Below are 16,039 nucleotides of genomic sequence, written 5' to 3' on the forward strand. Positions count from 1 at the left end.
CAGCGGTTTATATGTATATTTATCCAGAAATGGATAAATATGAATTCTGCTGTTAAAAAGAAATAAATAAACCGTGTAGGGGAGTGGTTATTATGTGCAAACAGTGAGAAACTCTATATTTGTGCAGTGTGCGCATGTCAAAAAAAAAATCTATTTCGATTTGAAGCTTGTGACATATAAACGTGCACATCAACCCGATCACTTTATTTAGCGTTCAAGTAAACACTACATTCAGATTCATCAATCGGAATGAATTCAGTCCAATTGAACCAAAAATTGTGCATGTAAATGTAGCCAATGACTAATACGGACTACTCTTACACCTGCCTAAGGCAGACTTGTACTGTGGCATTACTGTCATATTTCTGTGGCACGTGTCTTTGCGAGTTAAACAGAATGAATGTTTTCATGTGCTTTAGGGTTTGTAGACCAGGAAGCAACTGTCTCGATGAATTTGAGCAACTTCATCAGACAACAACCACAGCAAACAAATGAGGCTCTGCCCAAGACGGAAACATGAATCACTGCTAGGAAGCAGAAGGCACCTGTTGACGGACGGGAAGATGCCGAGCAAAAGAAGATGGAAGCCCCTGCGGTGGATTAGTGCCTCAGCTCCCGTTGTACTTTGTGTTAGAAAGGGACCCAGAATGAAAGAGGCTGGGAAAAGCTGGGAGTCTGCAGTAAAACTGACTAACGCTGACCAGGCCTTTAGAAACATGGTAGCAGTAGCTGGCAGCTCTGACATTACTGCACTTTTACACCGCGCCTTTTCTGCCCTTTGCCTAACAACCACATTTGTAGTGTAAACAAAAGGTTTAAAAGCGACAAACAAGGGTCTGTACTGAGCTGTCTTATATTTACATGTACATCGATTCATTCAGCTTCCAGAAAAATGCAACACGACTGCATTTTACACATCACACAAAATAACCTCAGTGGAAACTAAAATTGTCACTTAACAGAGGATTTTCATGCAAATTAATGAATTATCAAAATAAATATAAAATATAGGCATGATTCATACTCTTTATTTTCTTCAATGGGCAAACAATAAATTCAATTTGCAAATAATTAATTGTTTTGTAAACCCCTCCCCCTAACAACGTGTCGGGTATAGATCCAATAAACACAGATAAATGAAATAAACCTAAAATGAAAAGAAAAAGAAAGCACAAAATACGACAGAATAAATTCTTTACATTCTTACACTGTGTCTCACCACAAGGACTTTACTCAGAATCCTTAAGAAATGCCAAATATTTACTCCACCTTCTCTCGTAAACATCAATTTTTTCAAGTAACCTGTACAACATTTTTTCATACGCTGCCACCTTCCTCAATTCTGTAACCCATTCTTGGAGAGATGGTGAAGCTGCTAACTACCATCCCCTCATTATTATCTGTCTCTCTATCATGATACTTATTTGAATCCACTCGGTCATCTCAACATCAGCAGTTAATAAATGCGCGTCTCCCAAGACATAAATACTTGGACAAAATGAAAAGCAGCATCCCGACACATCTGAAATATAGTGGCACAAATGAGTTCTTGAATCCATTCAATCTGCATTGTGGAACTCTGTATCTACCAGAAGGTGACTTAAATGAAGACGACTGACTGCCTGCCTCGTAACACGGTGAGGATCTCTGGAAGGAAATACAAAGAACAGGTTTTAACAATTAAGCTCTACACTGATTGAGAATCACTCAACTGAAATATAAGACCAGAACCAATGTTCATCAGCTTACTACCTTGGGATTAGGCCTGGACGATAAAACGGCAGATATTTATCGACGGTACACTTCTTCGATAACGATAGAAAAAATGTTTGATATGGCGCACGATATAGGCACGTGCTCTGAGTGACGCAGACAGCTCACACAAACACGAACACATGCTGAACTGAGTTCTGTGCTGCCTGTGATGAGGAGATTGTGAATAAAAAATGAATATTAGTCGAATTTAAAATAAACATTTGCATTTGAATGTTAGGAGTGCGTCAGGGAGCGTCATCAGTGGCGCACGAGATGCGGTGATGATGATGTAAGTGACGTTGTTGCATGTTTTAATGTTTTGTAAGTCTAGCCCACGAGACGCGCCGCTGCTGAGTTATTCATTCAAAATTAGAGAACTCACGGTTCATAAAGACACGTGCCTCACGCGCTCCAGCAGAACCCATATCTGTCTCAGACAAAATGAGTTTCTCTAATTTCTTGAATGAATAAAAGTTACACCTGCTTCTGAGCAAACGTAAAACATGCATAAAAGACATCTGAGTGTTCAAGCTCTATCTTTTAAAGCTGGTTATGAAATGCAAACATGTTGAGGATATCGATGAAACAGCCACAGCTAATGCAGCAGAGCATAAATCACGTCCCAGTGAGCCTTTCACCGGCGCTCTATAGAGTGAGTGAGAACTTGACTCAGATGTGCCCATTCATAGGTGCACTTTTGTTTCTACACTGAAACTACATTAAATCCATAAACTACACAAGAAAATTAGTCATCACCAGCCCACCTGCTGAGAGAAGGTGTGGAGACCAGGTGTGGTCATAATTACCCAGACTTCCTCCCTCAGCGGATCGAGGCTTCTACGGTTTCACCAGCACAAACCAGCGTAATTCGATGAGGACTTTAGGGAGTCTAATGAACAAACCTGAACAGGGGCCTACTGTATACGGAGGAATGCGGGCAGATCTGCTGCTGGATAAAGGCTTTTGTCAGGCCTCTCTGGTGTCCAGGCAGACTGTGAGAACCCAGAGAAGAAGAGCTGGACTCTGAGCCTTCTGTCTCAAACAGATTATGTGCAATTAACTTGATTGACTGCCTGGAGAAAATGAGGTATCTGCATAAGGCCATCAGTAGATCAGTAGCTTTCAGGCCTTCTCAGCATTCACATCAGCCAGTTCTTACAATTATGAAACACACAGCTTTACGTTTCTCTCAACAGCATCCCTGATTACTGACGAACACAGAACAGCTTCTCAGAGATCAGTCTTTCTGTATCAATGACTACAATATTCTCTGTAAATGATTCCACTTTGGTTCCATGGGCTTCGTTTCTGAGCAAGAGAAGTAAAGCATGAAGCCTGTATTCATCACTGCATGAAATCATAGATATTTGACATGACGCTGCTGATCAGCCACAGCACACTTATCACACTACGCTGGATTTTATTTGCCATCCTTGTGAACTTGACATGTGATATCACCATGAATGTCAGTGTTTCGCATACACTGATTTATTTGTGGTGGACCGCCACTAATAGATTTGCACAAAGTTGTCCAAAACTCATGCAAGAATCGCGATATGGCTGGATTAAACTTCAAAAGGCTTTGATTTCATTGAATAAATATGAGTGCTACACGTTTCAAAGTCACAATGCGGCAAAATTCAATCCAGATGAATACTGAAAAATATTTTCCAGGAGTATTTTTTCAGAAAGCCCCGTAAAATAGCATGTTCAAACAAAGGGTCTAAATGTGCTATAAAAAGTAGAGATGTTGGGGAAATTTTGAATGTAAATAAAGTTCTTCGCAATTTGAAATATTTGCATTGGAGCATTTTTTTAGTATTATAATACAAAACAAAAAAATCCCCCCCTCCATCGGGGGACCTGCCACCACAAATACACTGCAAGGCTGTAGGAAACGCTGAATGTAATAAAAAATAGACTATATGATGAATTGCTTTCTGCATTAATCCTTACTGCATTTATGTATTCATTTAGCAGATGCTTTTATCCAAAACGACTTACAATTAGGGAACATCACAAACCATTTATTCATTTATGGCTGCATTATTTGAGTTAAAAGTAAAAACTAGATCAGTACATGAGGGATAGCAGAGGTGAAACACAGAAAAGAAGAGCAAGAGAGAGCAGATTTACAGTATTTATTTTGATTCCCATTAACTAAAGGTCGCAGGCCGCTCTCTTGGTCTGTCAAAAAGACGTGATTTAATTTAAAGGGGACCTAACACACACAATTTCACCCAATCTCATATTAATCTTGAGTACCTATAGAGTAGTACTGCATTCTTCATATCTCCAAAAAAATAAGTCTCTAGTTTTATCATATTTATAGAATAAAGATACAGCTTTCCGATTCTCTCCGGAAACAGCCGAGCTCCTGGAGGCGTGTCGTGGGCGGAGCTAAAGAGTGACGAGCACTTGAGCGCCGATTGTCAACAGAACACAGACATTTGATGCGGTTTCACTTATCGTCTGCAGTTCTGGATCATGACCGGGATCTTTTATAGCTGGGACCGCTCCATCTTTCAGTATCAAACGATGTGCAAATCCAGCGTCAAACTGGGCCTTGTTTATAAAACGTTCGTCAACAAACACACTTGTGAAACTCCGTTGCTGCCCCGGAAAACAAACTGCATCCGCTGTTTACGTAACGCTGGATTCTTCGGGAAGCTGAACAAAGTTATCTTTCCCTTACAACCAAAAACACACCTCTTTAGAGACATTCTTCCCGCGCGAGTCCCGAGCAGCACTGCTGAAATAAGCGCGTTGATGGGCGCGCTCTCGCTCTGGTCGATGTGTGCGCGGGCGCGCCCTTCCGGGAGAAGTGCCCATATAAGGCATAGATATATATAAGTAGATGCCTCATTAGTGCCTCAAATCGTTTTTTGAAACTTTGGCCATGTTTAGCATGAGAATCCAACTCTTTAACAGTGTAAACAACTCTGAATGCATGAAACAGCATTGTACCCCCCTTTAAAGCACATCTACTTGAATATTTACTTTGAAATACTACTGATTCCTCTTGATCTTTATAGCTAAACATAAACCAGCTCACTGACACTGTCTGTATATTCGCCTGTCTGTCTGTCTCAAAGACTGATGGAAAAGGAATCATGCATTTATATTTGCTGATGTTTCATGAAAAGAAAAGAAAATTATCAGAGGACCAAATACAAATTAACAATTTACTGCAAAACACAAGCAGATGTCCTCACACAAACACACACAAACACACACACGCACACGCACACACACACACACACACACACTCACACACACACACACTTACACACATACTCACACACACACACACACACAAACACACACACACACACGCACACAAACACACACTCACACTCACACTCACACACACACACAACAACAACTATGAGAACATTATTTCCCTCCTGTTACGTTCTCCTGACTGAGCGCCCACAGCTGCAAAGAGCTCCATCGAATTAGTGAGACGTGAGAGGGAGGGCATATGCTAATTAACCTACATTACCTGGCCAATGCACTGGATTCCTCTGGCAAACTAAAAGTACTATGGTATTACCATATTTCTTACAGCACAGCCAGAGGAGCGTTCTGTGAGGAAACTTCTGTCATCTGCGGTCTAGTTTAGTTAACTCTCATCTTACGGCAGGGTTTTCCTGATATCATCATATTCTGGTGGCTGTTTTACATTCAGGTCAGGTGACTTTATGAGTCATGATGTGAATGGACAGCGCCACAGGACCGACTGCTGAAAACCAAGGCATAAACATAAAATCAAAACTGCTCACGTGGGTTAAAATACGCTTGAGCGAGTTCTGTTCTCTGAGCATGTGATTTTATGGGACAACAGGACATCATGTGACGTTTGGAAGAGAGCTGGAGCATTTAACCCTTGTTCAAACGCTCATCATTCTATTGATCTACAAACGAGTCATTTGGAGCCGAATCTACTGTGAGTGTTAAAATCGAAGCATCTAAATCTCATTTATCTTTATAAATGGCCTTCATGAGTGTTCATACACACTGTACGTGTCTGTGACTAAATGCTTTCATTGAGACGATGTGAAGCACACACTCTCTCTCCAGCCATCAATCTTTGACCCTGCTGTAAGGCCAATGTCATGACGTGGGGAACAGCGTTTTTCCATCTTCTGAGCAGTGACTGTTGAAGTGGCCTATGCCACCGCTGCTCTGTAAACAGGACAATCTCATCAGTCCTCAGCAGCTCTCGTGATGCTCTTCAACATCTCACGACATCTCAGACCGCTGCTCTTTACAACGACACTATTCTCACATCAGCACTCATGAATTCTGGGAACCGGAAACCATCAGCTCTTTCCAGTTTCAAAGTGCAATCATCTAAACGCTTCTCTGTCCCAACTGCTGCGAGATTCCGGACGCTCTCTTGAACCGCAAATGTTTCTGTCGGCTAAGACAACTTCTCTGGAAAACTATTGTCTAACTAATCCCTGTGTGATTGTAAAAGAAAAGCATTTTCTCTGTATTTCATACACACATACAAGATCTCCAGCTTCAAATCTTACTGGCATATCTGGGGAAAAGCAGCATATTCCTCTCTGGAAATCTCTACATTTATAATCATACAGTATTTGTGCCAGGAATGAACAGACAACAACGTCTGTTCAGTTTCATCTCGTGGAGCGTTAGTACAAACACAAGCTCAGCTCTTGGCTGCGAGAACAAATGATCGACACAGAAACACATGTAAATGCCGTATTACCTTTGGCGTCTTGGCAAATCTCCCATTTCTCGTATCCTTGATGAGCGAGACGTCTAACAGGTCGGTCTCCTGCAATCACAAATGAGATTTATGAGTATTATGAGAACAGCGTGTTTAAACTTGCGTCCACAGCACAATTATGAAAGACAATAATGTAATAAAACGAAATAAATATATAATCGTGACATATGATGGGAAACAGGTCGCTTCTTGCTCTTTTTAAATGAAAGACTTTGACGTTGTGTGCCTTAAAGCGACAGCGTACAGGTCAGAGGAAGGTCAAGCCCATCGTCAGCCAATCATAACAGAGCTCATTTACATACAGAAGTCTTAAACACTCTGTTTCAAGTCAAGTCACCTTTATTTCTGTAGCGCTTTATACAATACTGATTGTGTCAAAGAAGATTTACAGAGTCAAACAGGAAAATAGTTTGTCAATAATGCAGAGGCATTGAACCAAAACTCCATCAGTGATAGACTGGAACCGGGAACACTTCCCATAATACCCGATGTACTCGCTACATCATGAGAAGAATGGCATCTACGCTAATATTAGTCTCTTTCATTCTTATTCTGAGGTCACCATAACCATACAGATCCAGTCCGTATCCAGATCAGATGGTGGATCAGCACCTAGAGAGGACCTCTACAGCCCTGAATGTCAGCAGAGACCAGGACAACTAGATGAGACCCAGACGACCATCGGCACAAGACCACAGGAACCAGACGAGTCCTCTGCTCAATCTGACCTGTGCTGGCCCCCGACTGAGCCTGGTTTCTCCCAAGGTTTCTTCTCCATTTCTGTCACCGATGGAGTTTCGGTTCCTGGCCAGACGAAACCAGCATGGCGTGGTTTAATTCCAGGCTGAAACACAGGTCAGATTGAGCAGGTTGACCTAATTAATGCAGCCTAACAATCCTTTTGAATTATAGAATTTATAGAATTATAGGATTATAGAATTATATGATTTGAATTATAGAAATGTGTAAGTGTGTTATGTGTAAGCCAGGGTCTTTAATCTAGATTTAAACTGACAGAGTGTGTCTGCCTCCCGAACAATGTTATGTAGATTATTCCAGAGTTTGGGAGCTAAATAGGAGAAGGATCTGAATATTAATTTTGATATTCTAGGTATTATCAAATGGCCAGAGCGTTGAGATCGCAGCGGACGTGAAGGACTATAATGCGATATGAGCTCGCTCAAGTACTGAGGAGCTAAACCATTCAGGGCTTTATAAGTAATTAGCAAGATTGTAATCTTCAAGATCTGTGTAATTGTAAGGGACAAAGATAGGGCGGAAAGAGTATTGTTTTTGGTGCAAAAACCTTACATGTACATCAGATAGTGTCCTAATGAGACCTCCGGAATGAAAGCAGTATTTAAGCAGAGCCACGCTCTTTAACCACAGCTTAAATATCAGCAGGGATTGAAGGACCTTTAAAGATCCATTATTGATGTTGAGAACGAGAGTGTGAGGGAAAAGACGCCTCGAGAGAAACATCACCGGCTATTATAACATGTTGAGAGTCATTCGATATTGTGAATTGATCAATCCTGAATGTACAAATGTGCATCTGTGCATATCCAGCAATATTTCTTAGCTTGAAGACTTTATCATCCAAGAATGAGAATTCATCACAAAACCTCTTTTTTTTCTACTGTGGAAGACAAAACTAATGTTTCTGAATAGTCTTTGTGCACCTCTGAACACTGACTTCAGACAGAGCAAATGTTGAGAGAATTAATCATTTCCTCAAATGCCTTCAGTTTAATTTGAACACTCTTGTTAGCAGTTATCAAAAGCATTATCAGTGAGATCATGCATGTTTGGATTCAGAAGAAAATACCAAATGTTGTCTTCTGCAGTACACTGTACTGAGTCATGGAGTGTCAGCATCTTTTCTTCTCTTACAGCGGTCACTGGATTGACTCGGCCACACACACTATCAGACACTGTATCAACATACAACGCTCTCTAAAGCGGATTAAATTGGTCTCTAAAACAACAAGTGCATCGGGTTCCGAACCTTTTGTTTGCGTCTCTGAGAAGTGTTTAAAGAGTGAGACAGACGTTTAAATAAACTCCGTTTCATAAAAGAGCCACACACAAACACAAGTGACGCTCTACAGGACACAATGAGACGAGGACAGTCCTGTTCTCCACACTGTCTTCTGTTCACAAAAGCTGAAATAGATACTGATGAAAAGTGACATTTATAGGCTGTGGAAAATAGCTGATTTCTGTTCAACATCAACATTTTGGAGTTCCTAAATGACTGCAGGTTGGGTTGATGCGCACCGCTTCTAATCTGACATCAGACAGACGAGGGTCTGATTCATATTGCTAACTAAAATGGCAAAACCTTTCTGAAATCATCTGATTGTCATTGTTAATAAATGGGCACAATGACACTTCTGACCTGGATTAGGCAGGCAATAATGTTATTGTGGCTTTTGCTCAAATTATTTTCAAAACCACAGATCGGACAATAAATGCTCACAGATGTGTTTATATCTGCATGTGACGGCACCAACGGAGCTGATCTGTACTGTACATGAAAATGACCAGCGCTGCTGTAGAGAATCTCCTGTAGTCTGCGTGCACAGGGTTATATCAGTCCACCAAAGACCTCAGAAGATCAAGGGACAGCAGAGCCTGTGACTGGATTTGACAGCGTTTGCTGGGTTCTTTGACAGAGAGTCATGAAGCGTTTTCTTTTGAGACACGCTGAATTTATGAGACACCCTTGAGCAGAACCATACATTCCCTTCTGTTATGACCGATTTACCCAAATGTCTCCTAAACATATGATTGTCATTAAGATGGTCTCTTGTGACTGTGACTATGCTGAGAGTAAATAAATAAATACAAAATCTGGTTACACATTACACAAAACCACATGTGCCTATATGCAAATATATTCGCTAGCTTCTCATGAGCATGATATTGCTGCCGAGAAGGAAACAGAACGACTGCAGTTTCTGTGAGCAATAAGAGGGTTTGTGATGTAATGATCGATGATACTGGTGCATTCTGTCTTTACAGAGCTAAACATCTAGCAAGATGTAGGAGAGCAGCAGTTTGTGGCACTGAAAATTATATGATTTTGTGTATTAAATAAATATCAGAGGACAGGGGAAATGGTGGAGGGAGCCATAAAGTTTGCATATGGTTGTGTAATGTCTACATATAAAACAAAACTGCCCTTGCATTGTTTTTAGAGGTACCATAGCCACATTTACATTCAAATGAATACATAACGGGCAGCTGTAGAGTTAAATGTATTTGAACTCATGTGGCCCTGCTGTGTAACTCCTGCAATGGTAGAGATGATCACACACACACACACACACACACACACACACACGCACACGCACACGCACGCACACACACACTCACACTCACTCACACACACTCACACACACTCACACTCTCACACTCACACAAACACACACACACACTCACACACTCACACACTCACACACTCACACACTCTCTGTGACTGGATGTGGCTTCACACAGCGCTGGGGCTTTTTAAACACACTTCAAAGCAGGACCTTTATGCTGATGATGGAAATGCTAACCTTTGACTCAAAACACCTCCCACTGCAAACAGCCAACACTACATCGATCGAGGAGACCCTCCGCTTTAAACTCAAATGAATCAAATGGAAGCTGATTATATCTGGGGAAGAGGACTTTTGATGGCTTGACACCACGTCCTAACCAGACCAGCGACGAGCAGTTTGTCTGTCCACACCAGACGCGACAGAATCACTCAAATATCAATTATGGGCTCTCTCTCCAAGCGCACTGCACTCCCAATGAAATGGATAAGTTTATTGTTTATTGACTGCATTGTAAAATATTTTGACTACAAACTGCCTGCTATTTAATGTGATATTTAGGGGCAATTAAATCTAAAATCTGGGATCAGTGGAACTGCTCAAGGGTGTCTCATTAATTCAGTGTGTAAATGCTTCATGACTGATCTGTCAAAGAACCCACCAAACGCTGTCAAATCCAGTCACTACCTCGTGAACTTCTGAGGACTTTGTTTCCTGGTGGACTGACATAAACCTGTGCATACAGACTACAGGAGATATAGAGATACAGATATCTATAGAGTGATAGGCACTGGCACGTGAGCCATACCGAAACAGATGCCTGTGTATAAAGTCCATCAAATCTGTATATACACCTGAGTTAGAAAATGGAAGAGCAGCCTGATTCACTGAGCAGCAACGCTGAGCAATCCTTCACTCGTCGCCGGTCTCCTGCTGTCAGGAAGAGGAAAGATCGACAGAACTTGTACAGTCAGCATCAGAGAGACATGCTGTCGAAGCAACGCAAACATCATCAGCATCATTACCTGCCGTATCAAGATCAGTCTCCATCTATTTAAAACTCTGTTCTCATTACACCAGCGCAACACTATCCTGTGCTGTCTGCGATGCTACGATTTCAGTCAATGTCAAGCAAAACAACCAGTAAACCAGCCGATGTCTTTGTGGATGTCAGAGCTTTGGTAAGCACGGGGGAGACTCAACTGTGCCTCAGGATCTAAATTAGTCCTATACGGTATGACAAGCAGCCCTGTTAGCCACAGTTCAGCTTCAAAATAACCCTGTGAATCACAATATCATGTTCTCTCACTATATGTCCACAATACAGAGACTCCATCGGTGCACCCTTTGTTAAAACTAGAAAGATGCAACTTTACATTGCTTTCTGTTATAGTAGTTCCTTTATGTCCTTCAGAAAAATCCTCCAGTTCCTGCACATTCTTAGTTTTTCTGCACATTTGAGCTCTTCCCAACAGTGACTGTGTGACGAGGAGATCCAGCTTCCACTAGAACAAGGGTTTCATACACAACTATTACACACGATAAGAAGGAGAGGATAGAAACTGTTTAACATGGTGATTTTTCAATATTTAAATAAAAGAATAAGATCTTTTATCTGTTATATTAGTACACATTTTACAAGAAAGCCCCAAAGTCCAAACACACTCAGACCCTCTCAGATGTGGTGCGAGTTTACATCCTCTCTCTCTAGAAATACATGCTTGAAACAACCTACCTGCAAACAACCTTAAAAGCTGTCTGCAAGTGTTACCAAAGCAGATTCTAAAGGCAAAGTTGGCCACACCAAGTTAGTTTAATTAAAGTCAATTGATGAATCAAAACTGTTGATGGCATTATCTTTTAAATCATCCTCACTTTACAGTATTTGTTCAAAAGTGTCTAAAGCAGTGTCTGCCACAGTTCTTCTCTGGATTTAGAGACAAACCTTGTGCTCTGAAGACGTTATTTGTGACCCTGGAGCACAAAACCAGTCATACGGGTCAATTTTGTGAAATTGAGATTTCTGCATCAACTGAAAGCTGAATAAATGAGCTTTCCATTGATGTATGGTTTGTTAGGATAGCACAATATTTGAAAATCTGGAATCTGAGCGTGCAAAAAAATCTAAATATTGAGAAAATCATCTTTAAAGTTGTTCAAATGAAGTTCTTAGCAATGCATATTACTAATCAAAAATTAAGTTTTGATATATTTACGGTAGGAAATGTACAAAATATCTTCATGGAACATGATATTTACTTAATATCCTAATGATTTTTGGCATAAAAGAGAAATGTATAATTGTGACCCATACAATGTATTGTTGGCTATTGCTACAAATATACCCCAGCGACTTAATACTGCTTTTGTGCTGCAGGGACACATATATGTAGATCAGTTTCAGATGCTTAAACTATTCCTGTGGCATTCCGTTGCTCGTTCTATTTGTTTCTACTTTAATGCTGGATGTAATGGCTGTTGTTATCAGTTTCTTGTTCTTTCCCTTCTCTCTCGAGGAACAATGACGCAGGGGGCCAGTATTTTAGGTATGACAGGCCCGTGTGTCAGCGCCGGCCCCAAAGCACCTGCTTGCCGTTTAAATTTGATACCCTCTTATCGTTCTCCAAATTGAATTGACTGCTAACGAGAAAAAAAGACATGTGACCTACATCTCTGACACACTTAAAAGAGAAAGCAGAAATGAAGCAAAAGAAGAGGATCAAGGGAAAAGGAAGGAACAACCAAAAACTCTCCTCCAGTCCTTCAACCATCACAGATCAGCTAAACTACCTCAAATCCTTCAGGGTTCAGTCTGAGTCGTCACCGAAACAGTTTGAATAAAGCGTCTCTCAGCAGCAGCTTTAATGCAAACTAGAGAACAGTGTGACCGGCGAAGAGAAATTGGATTCTGGTATCTCGCCATTAAAAGGCCGCTGAAGAATGGAAAGCTAGATTTAGAGTAATCTTTTATAAAGATTATAACACATCCAGGGATCACTCCGTGCAACAATGTTTTACACTTTAAAAGTATTTTCTAAGTTAATAAGTATTTACATTTAAAAATCTAGCAGATACGTTCCTACTGACGAACCACGTGACAGATGTGGAGCTCAAATCTACCTGTGTGTCGACGTGAGGAAGTACAGAACATGAAACAGCATGCTGAAAATGTTGGGGGAAAACTCGTTCCATCTTTACAGGAGCAGGACAGTGATCACTAAAGGAGCAAATGCTGCATCAGCACACTTGCATGCGGGTAAGGTAGTTCTTCTGTAGAGTAAAAGAAGCATTATAATGCGACTCTGGCAAACGCAGCATGATTTCAGTGGGAATTACGTCTGTTGATGGACAATAAACATCACTGACCAAGTCATTTAGTCACGCTTCTATCTAATAAATCACCCATACATACACCTCTTTTGCTATTGCACATGCAACAGTGATTATCCTCCATAGGTTGCTGACCCCTGTAATAATCGAATGTGGAATTAATAATTAAGGATTAAGAAAAGGGGTTAGGCAATCATAACCGAAGTCATTCACATGAAAGGTACAGATAAAAAAGGTCCATTTAAGATACAAATGCAAAAATAAGCCAATAATCACTGGTGGAGGTGAAAGGTGATGTGAATATATGTCAATGTGCTGCCATGTGAAGCTGAGAGCTCTGACGCACACATTCATCCGCGAGAGTCGGACACATGGTACATCAGACCATACCTTTTATATAAGCCAATTTTTTCTAACCTAATTAAAATGTATGCATTATCTTTTGTGTCAAATTCTTAAATTTAATCAATAAAGTTTAAATAGCAAGACAACTGTTGATTGTTACCAATCAAATGAAATCAGTATCAACAAAATGTGTGTTTGCGATGCAGAGGAACAGAATCTGCATCTGAAGTGGCATTTAGAGTCATTCACACTGACTGTTTAATGCAGCACATGAATGCAGTTCACCTGCAGTTACAAATGCATAAATATCCAAAATGTAAAAAAAATGCCATCCAAGATGTAGGTGACTTTTGTTCGTGAGTAAAACAGTAAAGAAGATTTTTAGCTGAAACCGTGTTCCTTGGTGATTCATAAAATGCAAGTCAGTGGCTACCATCACTTTGAGAGTCAAAGAAAGTATATCAGGGAACACAAAATCAATATCTCTGGCTCCTGACGATATATGAACCAGTTCACCAAATCGGACTGAACCGTCTGAAACAGTTTGGGGCTGGAGCAGCACAGATCTACAGGTTACTCAATCAAAACTCACTTTCGGACACCTGACGGTCACTCCGACTGGAAATGATGAATGAACTGATTCAGCGCTCCAGTTCCTCCAACAGTCACTGAACTGAGGAAACAATTCGACTCGGACCGAAGCCGATGAGCCGCTGATATAAGCATGCGTGAAACCAACACTTGAATGAAGGGGTCAAATGAACGTTTTTATGGTTTCTCATGGTTTAAAGTTGACATGCCATGAAAATCTGACTTTTCCAGGTTTTAAGTGCTATAATCAAGTCCCCGGTGCATCTGAAAAAGATTAACCCAGTAGCTTTGTTTTGGTAAGCCTTTTTCTGCAAGCATCTGGAAAAATGAGCACGTCTGATTTAGCTCCCCTAATGACGTGGCAAAGGGATCTCATTAAAGCAATAAGCCCCAACAAGCCGTGGTTTACAGTGAATTTATAACAGCTAAGCGAAGCGGAGTGCCTAAAACCCCCTTAGCTGTTATAAATTCACTATAAACCACGGCTTCACGGGGCTTATTGCTTTTATAAAACGGTTATTCCATATACGTAGTAAGGTTTCACAAAATAAAACTGAGCAAATAAAGTGTAATGATATTAATAAAAACAGTATTCTTCCACCAAACAATGTAGCTCCTCTGAAACAGTTGTGGTTGCTACAAAGTGGTTGCCGAGCAACACACAAATGTAAACAAAGGTGTATGTTACTTTGTAGAGTAATTTACAACAGCTTCGAACGCGGCTCAGCCAATCAGAATCAAGCACCGGAACTATCTGTTTTATAATATAATATTACCGCCCCTTCATCTGTAAGTTACGGTGCCCGGGAGCTGACATGTTCGGTTCACTTAGTTTTGTCGTGGCCGCGACATAACTCGAGGGAACGTGATAATATGTTGTGTCCACGAGATATTAATTTGAGTGAACGTCATATTAACTTGTGGGAACGTGATATTATGTCGTGGCCTCGAGATGCTATGTTGAGGGAACAACATCCATTTCTCGTGGCCACGAGTTTAATGTGTAAACAAACCTGTGTGACCATAGCAACCCAGGATTATCAGAGATGGATTCATTAATATTTTATTTTGAATTAAGAAATTATTATATTATTTAACCATAGGCCTTGGCTACCAGACTGTGTTACGTGCGATAGTCAGCATTCAAATGAAGTTTATCATGAATAAATGTTACATAAAGTGCATAATATAAAATAGCTGACATGTTCGGTTCACTTAGTTTTGTCGTGGCCGCGACATAACTCGAGGGAACGTGATAATATGTTGTGTCCACGAGATATTAATTTGAGTGAACGTCATATTAACTTGTGGGAACGTGATATTATGTCGTGGCCTCGAGATGCTATGTTGAGGGAACAACATCCATTTCTCGTGGCCACGAGTTTAATGTGTAAACAAACCTGTGTGACCATAGCAACCCAGGATTATCAGAGATGGATTCATTAATATTTTATTTTGAATTAAGAAATTATTATATTATTTAACCATAGGCCTTGGCTACCAGACTGTGTTACGTGCGATAGTCAGCATTCAAATGAAGTTTATCATGAATAAATGTTACATAAAGTGCATAATATCACGTTCCCACAAGTTAATATGACGTTCCCTTAAATTAACATCTCGTGGCCACGACAAAACTAAGTGAACCGAACATGTCCGCTCCCGGACACCGTAGTAATTTTCCACCCACGGCGCCGTCATTTTGATTTCACAAGCGACAGCGGTGCGCTAGCTCTAATGCCATGATGAAAGTTCGAGCAAAACATGCTAACTGTTCTGTGTTTGGCTGCACAGACGAGCACAGATATCCATCCTATAGTCTTGTAAGTCCCATTAACTGATCGTCTTTTCCCCGTAATATTTGTATATTATTATTATTATTATCCTATTATTATTGGTTATATTTTTATATTCGTTTATATTCATTTTT

At 40.5% G+C, this 16,039-nt stretch overlaps 1 protein-coding gene across 1 annotated transcript in view; it reads right to left on the reverse strand.

Annotated features, from left to right (window-relative positions):
* LOC107757379 (1-phosphatidylinositol 4,5-bisphosphate phosphodiesterase beta-1-like) overlaps positions 1–16,039 on the reverse strand; it is a 51,279-nt gene that overhangs the window by 17,485 nt on the left and 17,755 nt on the right. Inside the window, exon 3 of the mRNA XM_016574839.1 lies at positions 6,494–6,562. Within this exon, the coding sequence (XP_016430325.1) occupies positions 6,494–6,562 (69 nt within the window). The remainder of the gene's footprint in view (positions 1–6,493; positions 6,563–16,039) is intronic.

The sequence above is a fragment of the Sinocyclocheilus rhinocerous genome, unplaced genomic scaffold (genome assembly GCF_001515625.1).
Source record: "Sinocyclocheilus rhinocerous isolate Xijiao unplaced genomic scaffold, SAMN03320098_v1.1 scaffold1104, whole genome shotgun sequence".
NCBI classification, from domain to species: Eukaryota; Metazoa; Chordata; class Actinopteri; order Cypriniformes; family Cyprinidae; genus Sinocyclocheilus; species Sinocyclocheilus rhinocerous.